Consider the following 16,676-nt stretch of genomic DNA (forward strand, 5'->3'; position numbering starts at 1 on the left):
CCAGTGTTGACCATCCCTGAGGGTGTTAAGGATTTTGTGGTATTTTCTGACGCATTCATCACCGGATTAGGGGCAGTTCTTATGTAGCGAGGGAGGGTTATTGCTTATGCTTTTTCGGCAGCTGAAGCTGCATGAGGTTCAATATCCGACTCATGATTTGGAGTTCGGAGCTGTGGTGTTTGCTCTCAATATTTGGCAGCATTGTTTGTATGGGGCTCGATATATTGTCTACACGGATCACAAGAGTTTGAGATATCTTATGGATCAGTTGAATCTGAACATGAGACAACGTAGGTGGCTTGACGTGGTTAAGTATTGCGACTGCGAGATTCTGTATCATCGTGGGAAAGCGAATATGGTTGCTGATGCCTTGAGCCGCAAGATGCTAGTTCCGCCATTAAGAGCCTATGTATGATGATTTCGATTTAATTTTTCGTTGTTAGATTTAATTAGGGAGTCTCGGGTTGAGGGAGTCGAGAAGGATAGTTGGAAATAAGAGAGGCTCACGGGTGAGATTGACAGGTTTGTTACTAACAGTCGGGGATTATTGACCCAATATGGTCGGGTTTGGGTGCTAGAATTTGGTGGGATCAGGCAGATTGTGTTGGAGGAGGCACACAAGTCCAATTTTCCGATACAACAAGATGTATCGAGATTTGAGACTTATTCATTAGTGTTCATGCATGAAGAGAGAGAGAGAGAGAGCGCCTTGTATGTCCGGAGGTGTTTGACATGTCGGATGGTCAAGGCCGAGCACCAGAGGCCGCATGGTGAAAGACCTACACATTCATAAATTCTACATTATTACTCCGAAACATTCTACATGCATATTCACAAACAATATTTTACATTGATAATTTATTTACAAACGACTGGATACAAATCGACTAAGTTTAAGTTTATTACAAAACTACCCAGGATATTGTATATTTTATACATACTAAAACCTAAATACAAAAGTAATAGTATAAACTATTTTAATTCTTCCAACAATATAAAGCTATACTGGATGCTTATTGCCTGCAATATATTAAAGCATTGAGAGGGTAAGCGGTGATGCTTAGTGAGTTCAATAATATATACAATATAACGTGATGCCATATATATACTTCAATATGGCAGGAGCAAAGAGGAACAAGGAACAACAAATGCATATAAGAATCATGTGACAAACTTTCCATATCAATCAATGACTTGATTCAAAGATATACAATCAATGAGACATAACAATTTCCACACTTGATATACATCAATAAAGCTTCGGCCCAAATGGCACAGAAGACATACAATTTCTGATTAACATTTTGGTAGATTTCAAGCTTATAGCCCTGTCTAATCATTTACCAACACCATAGAATAGAAATCATTCTCTTACGGAGACATGTTCTACATAGCCAGAGGCTATATACCAGTACCAACGTGAATCTAAGTCCTTTCACTGATCACATGGTCAAAGATATTTATTTGCTATTAAAAACAGCGAATAAAAATAACACGGAAAAATAACCCGGAATAATATCACTGAAAAACACATAGAACATATAACACATAACATACAATTGTTCCTATATATTAAACTCACTTTGAAGTTACCGGGGGTTAAAATAGTAATTTGGGCAGCACTTCGTTACAATAAATAACTTTCTTCTATAAAAACCGGAAGCTTTCTTGAAAACTGGACTCTACGAAGGTTGGGTTTCAAACCGATAAGATAAATTTATCGGGCTTCTCGGGCACTTCGGGGCGTGTTTCGGGTGCTAAAATTGATATCGGGGCTTCGGGGGAAGTCAAAATACTAAAAATATTGAAAAAGGGTGAAGATTTGGCAATTTCTCCATTTTACTTAGCAAGGCTCACGTGCCTTGTATTTATAGGGCGAGGATGCAAGGCCGGATCATAAGGTCGCGTTAGCAGCAGCAACTAGGTGGCAGCGAGGAAGAGAGACACGTAGCTCAAGCGAAGATCGGACACCGGTGCAACACGCGTCGGCTTTGGATTGGTCCAGCGCCTCGAATGCGAGGAGTCATCGCGACATGCGTCGGATGCGAGGAATCGGTGACCCGCGGGTCGGACACGGGGCGAGCAGGGAGCCTGAGCCTTGCGAATTTTCTCGGATTTTGCATTTATTTTGATTTTTGTGCCCCGAACTTCTAAAATCCATAACTTTCGCATTCGGGTTCCGTTTTTGACGTTCTTTATATACATGCGTAAGTAAATTTATGCTCTACAACTTTCGTTTAGACATCGTCGGATAATTTTGACTTTAATTTTAATATTATTATTTTTAATAAACCGGACAGGAAAATCCGTTAAAAATTCATAATTTCTTTATCCGACGTCCGTTTTCGTCAGACTTTTTACCGTTGTAATACTATTGATGAGACCTTAGATTCTCGTTTAGGTTGTGTCGGCTAAATATCGCTCGATCTTTATTTTGAGTTTTTAGATGTATACTGCTATTCTGAAACTTAGAAAAATCATAACTTCCTCATATGAAGTAAGATTTAAGAGTTCTTTAATGAAAGTTTATTATTTTAACGAATTCTACAACTTTCATTTAGATTACTAAGGCTAAAAAATAGTTTATCGGAAACTCACTTTTTACGCGACATAGTGTTTGTCGGTTTTATCGCGGATCTTCGATTGATAATAACTTCTTCGTTATAACTCGGATTTCAACGAGGTTTTCGCCTAAACTTTTCTAACGAGATTCTTTACAACTTTAAATAATAAAATTTTACATATTTCAAATTTTATATTTTCGCTAAATTTCACTATATGACATTTGATTGAAATCTTATAAGACTTCCAATACTTTCTGAATGATTCTAAGCATAGTTTTACTTTATTTTAGTAAAAAACATCTGTTAGAACTCAACATTCAAATTTACATAATATTTCGTAATATTATTCACTTTTATAATTTACAATACACGATAATTGAACGTGTATGTTACACATGGCAAGTGTAACACCCACAAAAATCAAGTCAATTTAAAACTTTTCAACCAATTAAAAGCATTAATTATTACAGAGTGTTTTCTAAATAGTTTCATGTTAGAGTATCCCATAAATCAAAATCATAAAATGTGAGGAGTTCTACGATCACGTCTTCGCATTCCCGCGATCATCCAAAGTACCTGGAACCAAAACTGAGACTGTAAGCCCAAAGCTTAGTGAGCTCCCCCAAAATACCCATATACATAATAATGCACATATAATCACAAACAACATACTATAAGTCCAGTCAACCATCGGGTTGGAATACCCCAGGCCCTCAACCATCAGGTTGGAATGCCAACATACTATGGGTCCAATTATCCTCGGGATGGAATACCTCAGGCCCATAACCATCGGGTTGGAATGCCCACATACTACGAGTCTAATCATCCTCGGGAAGAAATACTCATGACCCACAACCATTGGGTTGGAATGCCCCGATCTGTTGGCTCTTGCACAAAGCAGATAAACTCAACCACCAATCAAACATGTGCACAGATATCAGATAATTACATAACAGTCTATAGACAAACAACCGATCTAACAGATCATAATAACATAATAACATCCTATCTACCAGGATACTGATCTAACAGTTCATACTAGCATAACATATCCAGATAACAATCCAAAAGAGGAGAGAGGAGAGGTGCAAAAAAATTAGCTCTTCTAAAGAAGAGGTGGTGGATGAAAATAAGGCACCCAAGGGGTCTTATTTATACATGATAAGATAACCCTGTAAATCCTAATCCTCATTAAAATAATATTATTTCAAATCGAGGTGGGTATCCAGTTTCCTTATCTTAGATGAAATATTTTGGATGCCTCTTGGCATCACCAAAACCGTCCACCCTAGTGGAAGGTTATGGAATTCCTTCTTGTTCAACTATTGAACAATTACAGTCCAGTTTTTGCACCTTTAATTAATTATAATTAATCTATAATTAAATCTAAATTAATTCAGATTAATTCTTAATTAATTATTACTATTTCAAATTAATATATTACTCATCAAATATATTCACAAAACATTTATTGCAATTTATTAATTAAATAATAAATCGATAAATCAACATTTTTTATCCAAATGTTATTCTATTCAGTTACTAGTTATGAGGGTAACCAAAAAAGATTTTGTTTCTAATTACAAGTCATACCAATTTAGTTATAAATTTTGACACCTTAATTCAATAGTAAGATCTTTAGAGAGAAAGAGAGATGTTAGACCAAAGGTATGGTTATTTATTTTCTTTTTTCTTTTTATGTTAAAATAATTTTGTTTAAAGAAAATAAAAAATAAATTAATAATGATATAAACGTCTTTTTATATGCATGATGGGCCAAACATGATATAAATTAAAACCATATGAACTTTCCATAAAACAAAAAAAAAGTTAAGGCATGATATTGATATTCCTAAAAACCATAAACACTATTTTTGAAGATTTATCTATTTTTTTTATTTTTTTATGACTCAAAGATTCTTAAAAGCTACTAAAGATGATTGTGTACTCATCTCTTGTGTTTTGCTTAACAATGCCAGTTTGGATGTTTTGAGAGTTGTCTTCAATGTAATTTTAATAAAAAAATAACTTTGCTTTAGTTTGTTACATGTAATAAAGTGCCAATTTTTGCTAAAATTGGTTTTTAAATTGTTATGAAGCTAGTATGGTATGTAATTGATGTGGTTCATTTTATGTAATTTGATGGTATGATATGTAATCTGAAATGTAATTTGAAGTTGTTATAATATGTAGTTTATATATATATATATATATATATATATATATATATATATATATATATATATATATATATATATAATTAAAAGGGAATCGACTTATGAACAGACTTATGAATAGTAACGTCATAAGTTGATTGGATTATTCGACGTCGGTTAAACTCCATCGGCGGCTCAGGCTTTATCGATCCTTCCATCTTCATTGTTTATCCTATTGATACGTGCTATTCCCATATGTGTTTTTTGATGTTGGGAATTGCATGACTCTTCTCCCCTATCTTTTGCTCCAATTTCTTTGTTCTATCTGGAAACTTTCTCATCGTTGTTCACCGAAACTTTGTCATCGATTCGGACTAAAACCAATCAATCGAACTATAATTAAGTTTGGGTATTTGCTATTTTTTTATGGAAAAATCTATTTAAACTAACTTGAATCATAACAACACCCCCAAATAAGATTGTCATTTTATTTTATTTTCTAAACTCTTGTTAGATTCAATAAAATTAAGCCGGAGAAAAACACATTTGAATTATCTATAGAATTATTAAAATTATAAAAATAAATTTTATATAATTGTAAAACTTAAATTTAGATGAGCATAATTTATTTTTCTATATTAAGTATAATTCCATCTATTTATAAGCATCCGATAATTATTTACAGTTTCAATAGTTTATTTCTTCCAGATAGGATTAATGACAAAGTTGAAACAATATAGCCAAAAAAATAGGGAAAGTAATAAATTTTAGGGTATGCTGGACAACAAGTCAACAACAGCATTTTATATAGGTAACAGTGTGTAATAAAAATAGTTATGAATTTTTAAAAATTATAAAACTACATAAAAAAACATAAAAGTTATAATCTAAAACACCCTAAGCTAGTTGCTAAATACGACTTTTAGTTTTCTCTTTATTAAATAAATTTATTATGATATTTAAAGATTAAAAAATCAAAATCAAAATCAAAATCAGATTACCAATCTCATAATTTAGTAATTTACATCCAATTGCCTTGTTGCAAAGTATTTATAAGTAGATGAGCTATAAGCCTACAACTCTTTGGGGTTAAAGGCAGGGTGCGGAGCATTATAAGTTACAGCCAAAGCTTGACAAATAATTGCTTTTGCGGACAAAACCCCTGATAGAAATAACAGAGAGGACATTAGAGAGGGAGAGAGGACGAGAGATTTTGCCAATACACTCTTCTCTCTCGCCATGATGTCCTTGAATGGTTCCTCTTTTCTGGTAATTCTTCAATCCCTTTTCAATTTATTCGATTTTCACATATCTACATGCAAATATCCTGACCGGGATCGGTTAATCTGAACATAGTGCGTTTGGAAGTTTAGATCAACGTTTTTGTTGAATCGGTCTTGTTTGTAATGTGCTTATCGATTTGATTTTGTAGAAGAACTCCATTTCTGGGGTTTCGAGGACGCAATCGCAGTCCTTGATATTGCCGGCGAGGCGTCCTATGGTGGTAGCTGTAGTGAACGCTAATGGTCGACCGGAGAGAAACGTCGGCGTTTCACTGGATAACGCTGCTAAGGAGGTAAATGCTCCGGTGGCAGTTGAAGTCGCCGAGTCTGACTCGAAACAACAGACTGCGATCGTCGGTGGTGGTGTTGAAGACGTGTACGGTGAAGATAGCGCCACCGAGGATCATTTCATCACTCCTTGGTCTGTTTCTGTTGCGAGGTAACCACCGATCCTGATCCTGATTCCGATCTTCATCCACCTGTTTATATTCACATCTAATCAAATATTTAAAAAAAAAAAATCGATGATTCCTATGCCGTTCTTATTCTTTCCATTTCATGCCCTTCAAATACTTTATTGTACTTTCTTTACACACACGCACACATAATTATGTGTGCTAGTGTAATACATCGTCATCTAGATACGAATACAAAATCAGACCCTGGTTCGTTAAAAAAAAATAGCACTTTAATTTTGGCAAGTTCCCTACGTTCTTTACGCACACGAACACATGTTTCCATATCTGTTTTTTATTCGATTATATCCTCCACCAACAATTTTGAAATATATATTTTTGATAAATAGCGAGATGTCTTATAATTATAACTTATAAACTGTGAGTAACTTTTTTTTTTTTTTTTGGTAGTGGGTATTCATTGTTGCGAGACCCACACCACAACAAAGGTCTGGCCTTTACTGAGAAAGAGCGAGATGCCCATTACCTACGTGGTCTTCTTCCCCCGGTTGTTGTCAATCATGATCTTCAGGTATTTTTATATGTTTTGATTGTGTTTTTTATAATCTTTAATTTGCTGATGCTTGGAAAAGATTCAGATTCAAATTGATAATGATGTGAATATACATTCATACAGGTAAAAAAGATGATGCATAACATGCGTCAATATCAAGTCCCTCTGCAACGTTATCAGGCCATGATGGATCTTCAGGTAAAGCATGTGGAAATTGATTGGCAATATCAAGTCCCTCTGTAACAAATGGTTGTTTTGCAGGAGAGAAATGAGAGGCTGTTTTACAAGTTATTAATTGAAAATGTTGAGGAGCTTCTCCCAATTGTATACACTCCAACTGTTGGAGAAGCATGCCAAAAATATGGGAGCATTTTCAAGAACCCGCAGGGTCTTTTTATTAGTTTGAAGGACAAGTGGGTGTTCATTGAAACTATTTTATGTTTCATTGATCCAAAATAGCTAATAATTATTTTCATAGGGGGAAGATTCTTGAGATATTGAAGAATTGGCCTCAGAAAAAAATTCAAGTTATAGTTGTCACTGATGGTGAGCGAATCTTAGGCCTAGGAGACCTTGGTTGCCAGGTAAGCAACTTCTTTCTGATAAGTTACTGATGTTAATTTAATTATCTTTCTTTGACTTAATGACTGACTTATTATGATTATTTTATGTAAATGGTTAATAGGGAATGGGGATACCTGTAGGAAAGCTCTCACTTTATACAGCTTTAGGAGGAATTCGTCCTTCTGCTGTAAGTATATTCCAGAATAGTAATATTAAAATAATATCATAAATAATACAAATATTAAAATTGTAAATTTATGCAGTGTTTGCCTGTAACCATTGATGTTGGCACAAACAATGAAAAGATGTTGAATGATGAATTCTACATTGGTTTAAGGCAAAGAAGAGCAAGTGGGAAGGTTAGCTAATTTTTTCATATCTTATAATTATGCTATTTTGTTTGTTGGTTCACCCACTTTATTTTAATTTTTTTTTTTTTTTTAAAAACAGGAGTATAGCGAACTTATGAACGAGTTCATGACAGCTGTGAAGCAAAATTATGGGGAAAAAGTTCTCATTCAGTTTGAAGATTTTGCTAACCACAACGCGTTTGATCTTCTTGCAAAGTATAGCACCACCCATCTTGTTTTTAATGACGATATACAGGTAACAAAAATAGAGTTTAAATAATTGAAACTTTTTTTAATGCTTTTTATTTTAAATATATATATATATTTTGTTATTTGTTTTTCAGGGGACAGCATCAGTGGTACTTGCAGGGCTTATTTCTGCTCTAAAGTTAGTTGGTGGGACATTGGCAGACCATAGATTTCTATTCCTTGGAGCTGGAGAGGTTCACAATTTATCTTCCACCTACTTAATTTGTATCCTTTTATTATTATTATTATTATTTTCTGAATTGTAAGCTTTTGTTTATGTTAATGCAGGCTGGCACAGGCATTGCTGAACTTATAGCTCTTGAGATATCAAAGCAGGTTAGAATGAATATATCTACACATTTTAATAAAAAATGAAAGAAAAATTTGAGAATGATGATGGATGTTTTATATAATTATGCAGACAAATGTTCCTTTAGAAGAGACACGCAAGAAGGTTTTCCTTGTGGACTCTAAGGTACTAATAAGTCTGAAAAGATTACATCATCTCTTTTTACTTGCATAAACATAAATATAAACATAGACATAATTAATTGTTTGTATGATTTTGGTTTTGTAGGGTTTAATTGTTAAATCGCGTCTGGATTCACTTCAACATTTCAAGAAACCCTGGGCCCATGATCATGAACCTGTTAACGACTTCTTGGATGTAGTCAAGGTCTGACTTTTCTCTTTGGTAATTACATATTATAAATAGTATAAACATGAATACAAAAATGTTACTAAAGTAACCATTTAATTTTTCTTAAAGAATCGGTTTAGGAGGTTGTAAAAGGAAAAATTGAAAGTAGGATGCTACAATTAACAAATCATAGAAATGTAAATTGTTATTTCTCGCATTTAACACTTATAACATTTGAGCAATTATTATGAATAATATATACAATCCAAAATGATGGTCGTTTCACTTGTGGTGATATCAGTCGATTAGGCCAACGGTGTTGATTGGATCATCAGGGGCAGGACAGACATTTACCAAAGAAATTATCGAAGCAATGTCCTCGTTTAACAAGGTATTTTCTGTTCTACTACTAAGTCCTATCAATAAAAATAATAATAAATGAAAAGTTGACAATTTGATTTTGGTTTTGCAGAAACCTATTATTCTTGCTCTTTCCAACCCAACTTCACAATCTGAATGTACTGCTGAACAAGCTTACACCTGGAGTGAGGTTCGTATGAATGACCTCCTATTAATCCTTAGTTCTACCTGCATACCAACAATATAATATAATATAAATATTATTCTTTCTTTTATATATTTGTATTTTTGTTATGACAGGGTCGGGCTATTTTTGCAAGTGGGAGTCCATTTGGTCCCGTTGAATATAACGGAAAGGTGTACGTATCTGGGCAGGTAGGTATCTTATACAACCTTCAAATTAGTATCTGTTAATAGTTTTAAAAAAAAAAAAAAAATTACAAAAAGTTGACCTGTTCCAGTCCAACAACGCCTACATTTTCCCTGGATTTGGTCTGGGGTTGATAATTTCCGGTGCAATCCGTGTTCACGACGACATGCTTTTAGCCGCCTGTAAGTTCAGTTCAACACTACAGTTGTGTGTATGTAATTCATGTTTGTCTGTCTATGAAAGGGTATTTTAGTCATTTACTAAAAAAAGGAATGTTATGTTTTGTTGTAAAACAAACAGCTGAGGCGCTGGCGGAACAGGTTACACAGGAGCATTTTGACAATGGACTGATATACCCTCCGTTCACCAACATCCGCAAGATTTCCGCTCATATTGCAGCCAGGGTGGCAGCCAAAGCATATGAACTCGGTGAGAGACCTTTTTTTGTTTGTGATATATATTTTGTTAAAGTTAAACAAAACACATGCAACAACTAAGAAGTAAAAATTAACCGGAAATGATGGTTTGGTTTGGTTTGGTTTGTAGGTCTGGCGAGTCGTCTTCCTCAACCAGAAGATCTTGTGGCATATGCAGAGAGTTGCATGTATAGCCCCAAGTATCGCAGCTATCGTTAGATACCATTAACATTACATACGTACTCAATGTGAGTGGGTGAGACTAAAGTTGGACACTGGTAGTAGCTGTTTTGTTTTTAGAGGCTATTTCGTTTTCTTTTCTTTTCTTTTCTTTTCTTATGGTATGTTAGGTTTGTTCTGTTGTAATATTAGGGGTATACCGGTATGTGTCGCGGTGGGTGTCTGTGTCTGTTGTTTTTGTTATTGTTCTCCATCAACACAAGATATAAGTGAGATCTGAATTGGTGTTGTTAATTACTGCCCCACAGTCATATTATATTGTCTTACTTTGTATAATCCATTAAGAACTAGTTATTCCTCTACAAATACAATGGTTTGTTCATGCCAACTTATTTTCATATAACCAACCAAGATCCACCGTTGGTCTAAAACCCGTCCCCAAGTTGGGCAGCATTCAAGAAATGCAGAGGATTCTTGTTTCAAAAGCTGTTGATCATCATTTTTAATTTTATCTCCGTTCATGCTCTTGGAGAAATAAAGACTTTATTCTCCAAAGGTTTGCAAAACAAATACCTAAAAGATCTAGCAAGATATCTAGGGTTGTTAATTGGGTCGACCCGATCTCGTTTAACCTTCGGGTTAGTTGAGTTTTTTCTTAAAACTTTTTGACCTTAAACCTATTAAGGTTTGGGTTAGTCAAGTTTCTAGTTAAAATTAACATTGTAGCGTGTATGTCAAATTGAGAAGGATATCATTCATCATTTAGCTTAACAACTTGTACAATACAAACATGAAGAACTTATTTAGTATAAACTTAAATGGGTTAATCGGATTAATCCATACCCAATAAAATGGAATTTTATATACCCGAAACCAAACCTTATAAATATTTCAGGTTATTCGGGTTGACCAGGCCAACCTGATTTCAATTTTGGACCCGATTAAACTCAATCCTATTTGTCTTATACAGGAACGGATTAGTCGGCTTCACATATTTTTGTCACTCCTAAGGATATCCAACTAGGTAACATCTCTTTGATTTGGGTTCTAACTTATTGAAAGTTTCAAACGAATGTAAGTCTCACAACCCCATATTTAGAATATGCAAGTGACAGAATATCCTCACTTCATATTTTAGAGGTCAAGGACTTTTATAACATTCTTGATGGTACAATTCCATAAACTGTTTGGAATCATAGTACAACTCATAACGAACAAGATCAAACTACATCTTTTATGGTGGTGTCCATGGTGGAGATAGATGTGAGACGAATTCCTTAGATGATCGTTAGACTTTTGACAAAGATGCTCACTATCTCTATTGGATTTGAGAATCTTTATCATTTTGGTCGGTTGACTCTTGTCTTTGTTTTAGAGATCTTTGAACATCTTTTAGATTTATGCTTAATCAAATAAATATATATCCATGTGACCGAAAAATAACACATAACAAAAGTTTGAGCACCAACGATCAATGAAGAATGACTATTTTGAACCGAAAATCATTTTTAAATACTTTGATATGTATTATATCATTATGGACTAATCGTTATCATACACAACATTTTTAACGTTATTTTCTTCTAATACCATATATGAAAAAAGTCTTTAAATGTCTTATATTCAAAGTCTAGACATTGGTGGGTCGTTGATGAGAGAATAATTTTCTTTTTTAAAATATATTTTTATAACCCAATAAAAAATAAGAGTAGTTTTTTTAAGAACATCATGCCACTCCAAAGTTAAACATTGGAGGAATCGAGCATTGGGAAACATATTTTGAAATACTTTGGTGATGATTAGAAATAAAATTAAAAATTAGGAGTTGTCATACAAAAATTCTTTTGATGTATTTACAAAATGTGGTCTTTTATGAAAACTAAAAGGATAAGAAACTCTTTGATATTTATCAAATAAATTTTTTTACAAATATTGAGTTCCTTCCTTATTTTAATAAACCTTTAGAAGTAAGAGTTCGTATAAAATGCTCTTTTAATCATCATCTTTTGTGTTTTACAACAATAAAAACTTTTATTAAACACTAGAACTAGAAGTTGAGGCTTTATTTTGGTCATCAAAGTCAAATTTAGTCTCGAGATAGATCCAAACGAATATAGTCCATTAAACTGTATAATGGGCCAAGTGGTTATCATTTTTATCAAAGGCCGAAGGATACGAGCGTCGAGCAAATCAAACCTACTTCCCACGTCTATATATTCATTCACCGCCGTAACTCATCCACCAACGCAATTCTCAGGTATTGACACAGTCGATCGATCTGTGAATATCTCTGTTTCTATTTCGGGTTTCGGTCATTTATTGTATGTATATGAATTATCCCTATTGTTTTTGCGTGAAATCTGTTTGTTGAAGTTTGTAATTTGTGATCGATATAATTGAAAATCAAGCAGGGATAGTGTGTATCGGCGTTGTGCTTAATCAGTGCACTTTGCTCGAAAGAGTTCCCATGCGATACTAATTTGACAAGGAGAAGGTGGGCAGTTGTGTTCCAATTATCTCCATTGGAATCTTCAACAATCATTTTCTCCACATTTTATCTACTTTTTTTTTCTTGTTTTCTTTCAAGATTGTTAACATTTTCATCGGAAAATCATATAATGATTTTATTGTTTTTAACTAGTTGCTTAGTTTTTCATAAACTTTGAATCATTCACTGTCTCTGAAATCAATTTTTTGTTTAATTTTTCTAGAGTGACTTTGATGCAACATCGATGTTATTTTTTATTTATTTATTTTTTTTATAGAAAATAGTTTATGTTTTTCTTTAAAAAATTGAAAAATTATCAAATTAGCCATAGATTTCAAATGCTTTATCGAAAATTTTTAAACTTTTACAAAAATTACGTGTCCATCAAAAAAACAAGTATTTTCCGAACCGTAGACTTTTATAACTTTTTCAAGGACTGAATTATATTTTTCCCTGTATTTTTTTATAATAAAGTTTATTCGTGGATATAACAAACTTCTAATTTGGAGCTTGGAAAATTATAATCTTTAGATTCAATTTAGGATTGTTGGTGAAAATATGAAGAAGAAAAAAACTTTCAACATTTTTTAATACGAAAAAAGACTGAACTCTGAACCCTTGTAATTCTTAATTACAATGTTTATCCATGAACATTTCGTGATCTTTTCGAAAATAAAGAAAATTAAAATGAAATCATAGAACCGGTAACTAGGTTGTGAATATGAAAACTACTGGGGATGAAAGTTTAAGTGACAATAGGGTAAGTAAAGGAAATAAACAAAACCCACATCGAAACATATACATATATTAGAAATCAAAGTCACATAGAAACATGTTTTTTAGGACTTAAACCCTGAATTTTTTGACAAAGATTGGACTAAATTTGAACTTTTCTATTTACTTTGATTATTTGTATTTCAAAATTCTATTTATTTGTCTATATAAAATGAGGTTGTATAATAATTTTTATTTTGCTTATCACTAATTTCGCGTAAACTGTGAGAAAATGGATGATTTGATCGGCTCGCATAAGATAAACTAGCAAAGAGGCTCTCATTCTCATGTATCTTATGTTTAACTTGGAATGAATAACCGGTTGAAAATTATCTGAAAGCTTATGGGAAAAAGATGCCAACATTGAAAATCTTCACCAACTTACTGCTCCTAAAATACTGCTCAATCAGCATGTCTCATTATTACTTAGGAAGTTTCCTAATCAATCGTGTACTTATTACTGCTCCTAAAATACTGCTCTCCAAACAGTTTGTTGAAGTAGTTGTTTTGTTCCACCCTCATTTGTTTTATTAGGTTTTCCAAATATTGGATTGTTGTTACCTATTTGTAAGATGTTTTCATTCCAACCCACTAATCCTTGTTGTGGAATATAAGCAACTCTTTAAAAATCGAGGAACCAGGTTAAACTTGATTGCAAGTGCTACAAGAACTAATGTTAATTTATATGATTTGATGCAAAAAACATCTTCATTTGACACTTTTTGTCTAACAACTGGTTATTTAATTTTCACAAGAAACAAAACTGCAAATACAATGTTTGTGATTTTGTTGAATGGTGATGTGCCGGTAGCTTTTGGTGGTACAGAAGAGCCAACTGCCTATGGTGAAGTGATTTCAATGGAAAGTTGAGTTCAACTGTTGCAGATATTTTTTAAACAAATCTTTCTATAACTAGTTCACGTTTCTATATCAAATTTTATGATGTTTTTATATGTTTCTTCGTCTGCATAGGCTTTCTAGGACTAATTTTTTGTTTATTAAGGGAGGAGCACATTTGCATCTATCCAACCTATGTGGGTGGAACATTGAGCTGGAATGACATACAATATCATGTCATGTTATATCGTATCATGTCTAGATATTGTGTTTCCTATGTTGGATTATATGTTTAAGCCAATAGTTAAATTGTTATATACTTAAATTGTTAGTAAAGCCTTTTTGGATTTGCCCTCAAACCTAGTAATTGAATATAATGAATTTTATAAAAATGGAGATAAAGACTGATTTATTGATTTATTATATGATTAATAAATAGCAATAAATAATTTATTAATATATTATAAGAATAATATATTAATTAAAATAATATTATTTAATTAAAAATTAGTCAAAAATTAATTTGAATTAATTTGGGGATTAATTAAAAATGCAACGACTTAAGTTACAAGCACACGGGTTCCAAAGCCTTCCCAGTGGACGGTTTTTAAGGCATATTCTAGAATTTCTAGAATATCTCTTAAAGATAATTACATAATTTGAAATAATAGTATTTATATTCAAATTAGAGTTTCCTAGTGCAGCTATAAATAGGACTCTAAACCTTCATATTTTTGGCCACTCCTCTCCTCAAGAGAATAGCCGAAAATCATCCATCTCCTTTTTCTCTTCAAGTTTACTTAGTTGCTAGGGTTTGGGTGTGAACAATCAAAAACACAAGATTTCTGGTGTTTGCTTCCAAGAGCTTTTGAAAAAGGATTTCATTGGTTATTTACAAGAATAATTAAAAGGTATGTATACCCTAACCCTCTTATGAATTTCGATCGAACTAAGGTTTCTATAAGGTTCTTTGATATTCATAGATTACAACTTTCAGTAGTGAAAACATAAATTCAATTAGGTTGCATACGAACTTAAGAGTTAAGTTATTTTCCGTCACATGATTTTTGTAACATATAAAACCTATCATCTTATTACTTCATGAGGGAGTAATATTTTTTTCTTTATTGTTTCAGCGATCGTTTTTTTGGATTTAATTGATCGATATTTTAAGTGAAATGCGAATACAAGGATCATATTTTTGCTACTCATTTTGGGACAATTTATCATTATTCTTAATGTTGTAATTTTATTGGTGTTCTGGTTTTCTTTACTTTTTCTAGTGAATATTTTGTTGGATTGAGTGTCTAAGCTCATAACTATATTTAATATGCAGTTGATTTGATTTGTAGCATGATCCTGTTGGGTTGTCTTAACTCATGCAACTTGATAGGATGACTAGTGGATAGAGCGAGTATGATTTATTATATGAATAATAAATTGGTACTTAAAATGATTTTATTAATATATTATAAGATTAATATATTATTTGTAAATCATATTATTAATTAGTAACTAATCAGAAATTAATTTGATATTAATTTTGGAATTAAAGGAACTAATTAATAATAGAGGGACTAGTTTTGCAAATTATTGATAGTTGCAAAGTTGACTGATGGACTCCTATGGGAGGACTGGACAAAATCTATAGGAGGCCCTCTAGAAATCATCAAAGGCTTCTTTTATGGATGTCCATGGACTGCTTAAGGCCTAGCAAGGAAATTAAGGTTTCCACCTGAAAATCTTGCCTTAAGGATTTCGGCCCCTAGGTGATTCTAAGAGTTGCCTTAGCTAATTTTCACCTCTATCCTTCTTCATCATTTGCATCGAGTGTTTGTGACTCCATTAGAGGTGCAACACTTGGGACACTAAGCTTCCAAGAGTCAAGGACTTCAAAGATTATCTTGTTATTACAATATAACAAGTGAGGTAATCATCAAACCCTAATATATATATATATATATATATATATATATATATATATATATATATATATATATATATATGTGAATTGTATATACTACATCTAGGGTTCATTGCTTTGGTGTTCATATTTGTATGTTCAATATAGAAAAACTTAGATCTAAAGCAATTAGGGTTGCATGATCACATTGGATTGTAGATATGCTCATACCCCTTTAGTAGTATCAAAGCCTAAGATGTTTTTCGATTGAATAGATGCAATAGTGAATTGTTCAAAGTTATAGAAAATCGAAATGTGTTGTCTGACCAGGGAACTTGACGAGTTCAATGTAGAACTCGACGAGTTTAGAGCCCAACTCGACTAGTTGACTCGTCTGTAACCTAAAATTAAGATTTTCTGATCAGATTTTGATTTAGATAATCACCATAACTCGTTTTTATTGCCTAAAATTGAATTTTCTTGTTGGTAACTTGATATCCTTATCAAAATTGAAGATATGGTTAAATTTGGATAATATAATATTATTTTGATTCATATATTTAACCTAGTATT

At 32.7% G+C, this 16,676-nt stretch overlaps 1 protein-coding gene and 1 non-coding gene across 2 annotated transcripts; both read left to right on the forward strand.

The window, feature by feature from the left end:
- The first annotated feature begins 5,790 nt into the window (after nucleotides 1-5,790).
- LOC145030364 (NADP-dependent malic enzyme, chloroplastic) lies at nucleotides 5,791-10,395 on the forward strand. Its single transcript, XM_078978742.1, has 19 exons — nucleotides 5,791-5,989; nucleotides 6,153-6,442; nucleotides 6,870-6,990; nucleotides 7,096-7,170; nucleotides 7,234-7,385; nucleotides 7,451-7,556; nucleotides 7,658-7,723; nucleotides 7,800-7,895; nucleotides 7,987-8,142; nucleotides 8,231-8,329; nucleotides 8,424-8,471; nucleotides 8,557-8,610; nucleotides 8,713-8,811; nucleotides 9,077-9,166; nucleotides 9,248-9,325; nucleotides 9,436-9,510; nucleotides 9,597-9,687; nucleotides 9,806-9,934; nucleotides 10,052-10,395. Exons 1-19 carry the CDS (start codon nucleotides 5,960-5,962, stop codon nucleotides 10,138-10,140), a joined length of 1,944 nt encoding a protein of 647 aa, XP_078834868.1. The 5' UTR covers nucleotides 5,791-5,959; the 3' UTR covers nucleotides 10,141-10,395.
- A 2,110-nt stretch (nucleotides 10,396-12,505) lies between these two features.
- LOC145028066 (small nucleolar RNA snoR135) lies at nucleotides 12,506-12,656 on the forward strand. The gene has a single exon (XR_013675822.1). It is a non-coding gene; the product is annotated as a small nucleolar RNA snoR135 (small nucleolar RNA).
- The last annotated feature ends 4,020 nt before the right edge of the window (nucleotides 12,657-16,676 follow it).

This window comes from Lactuca saligna, chromosome 1 (assembly GCF_052625555.1).
Source record: "Lactuca saligna cultivar CGN05327 chromosome 1, ASM5262555v1, whole genome shotgun sequence".
NCBI classification, from domain to species: Eukaryota; Viridiplantae; Streptophyta; class Magnoliopsida; order Asterales; family Asteraceae; genus Lactuca; species Lactuca saligna.

Excerpts from the sequence above, each read along its gene's own strand:
- LOC145030364 (XM_078978742.1), top strand. The coding sequence starts at position 5,960 with ATGATGTCCTTGAATGGTTCCTCTTTTCTG. Across the intron at positions 6,991-7,095 it reads TTGTCAATCATGATCTTCAG|GTAAAAAAGATGATGCATAA; the intron begins GTATTTTTATAT and ends ACATTCATACAG. Across the intron at positions 8,611-8,712 it reads TTTTCCTTGTGGACTCTAAG|GGTTTAATTGTTAAATCGCG; the intron begins GTACTAATAAGT and ends TTGGTTTTGTAG.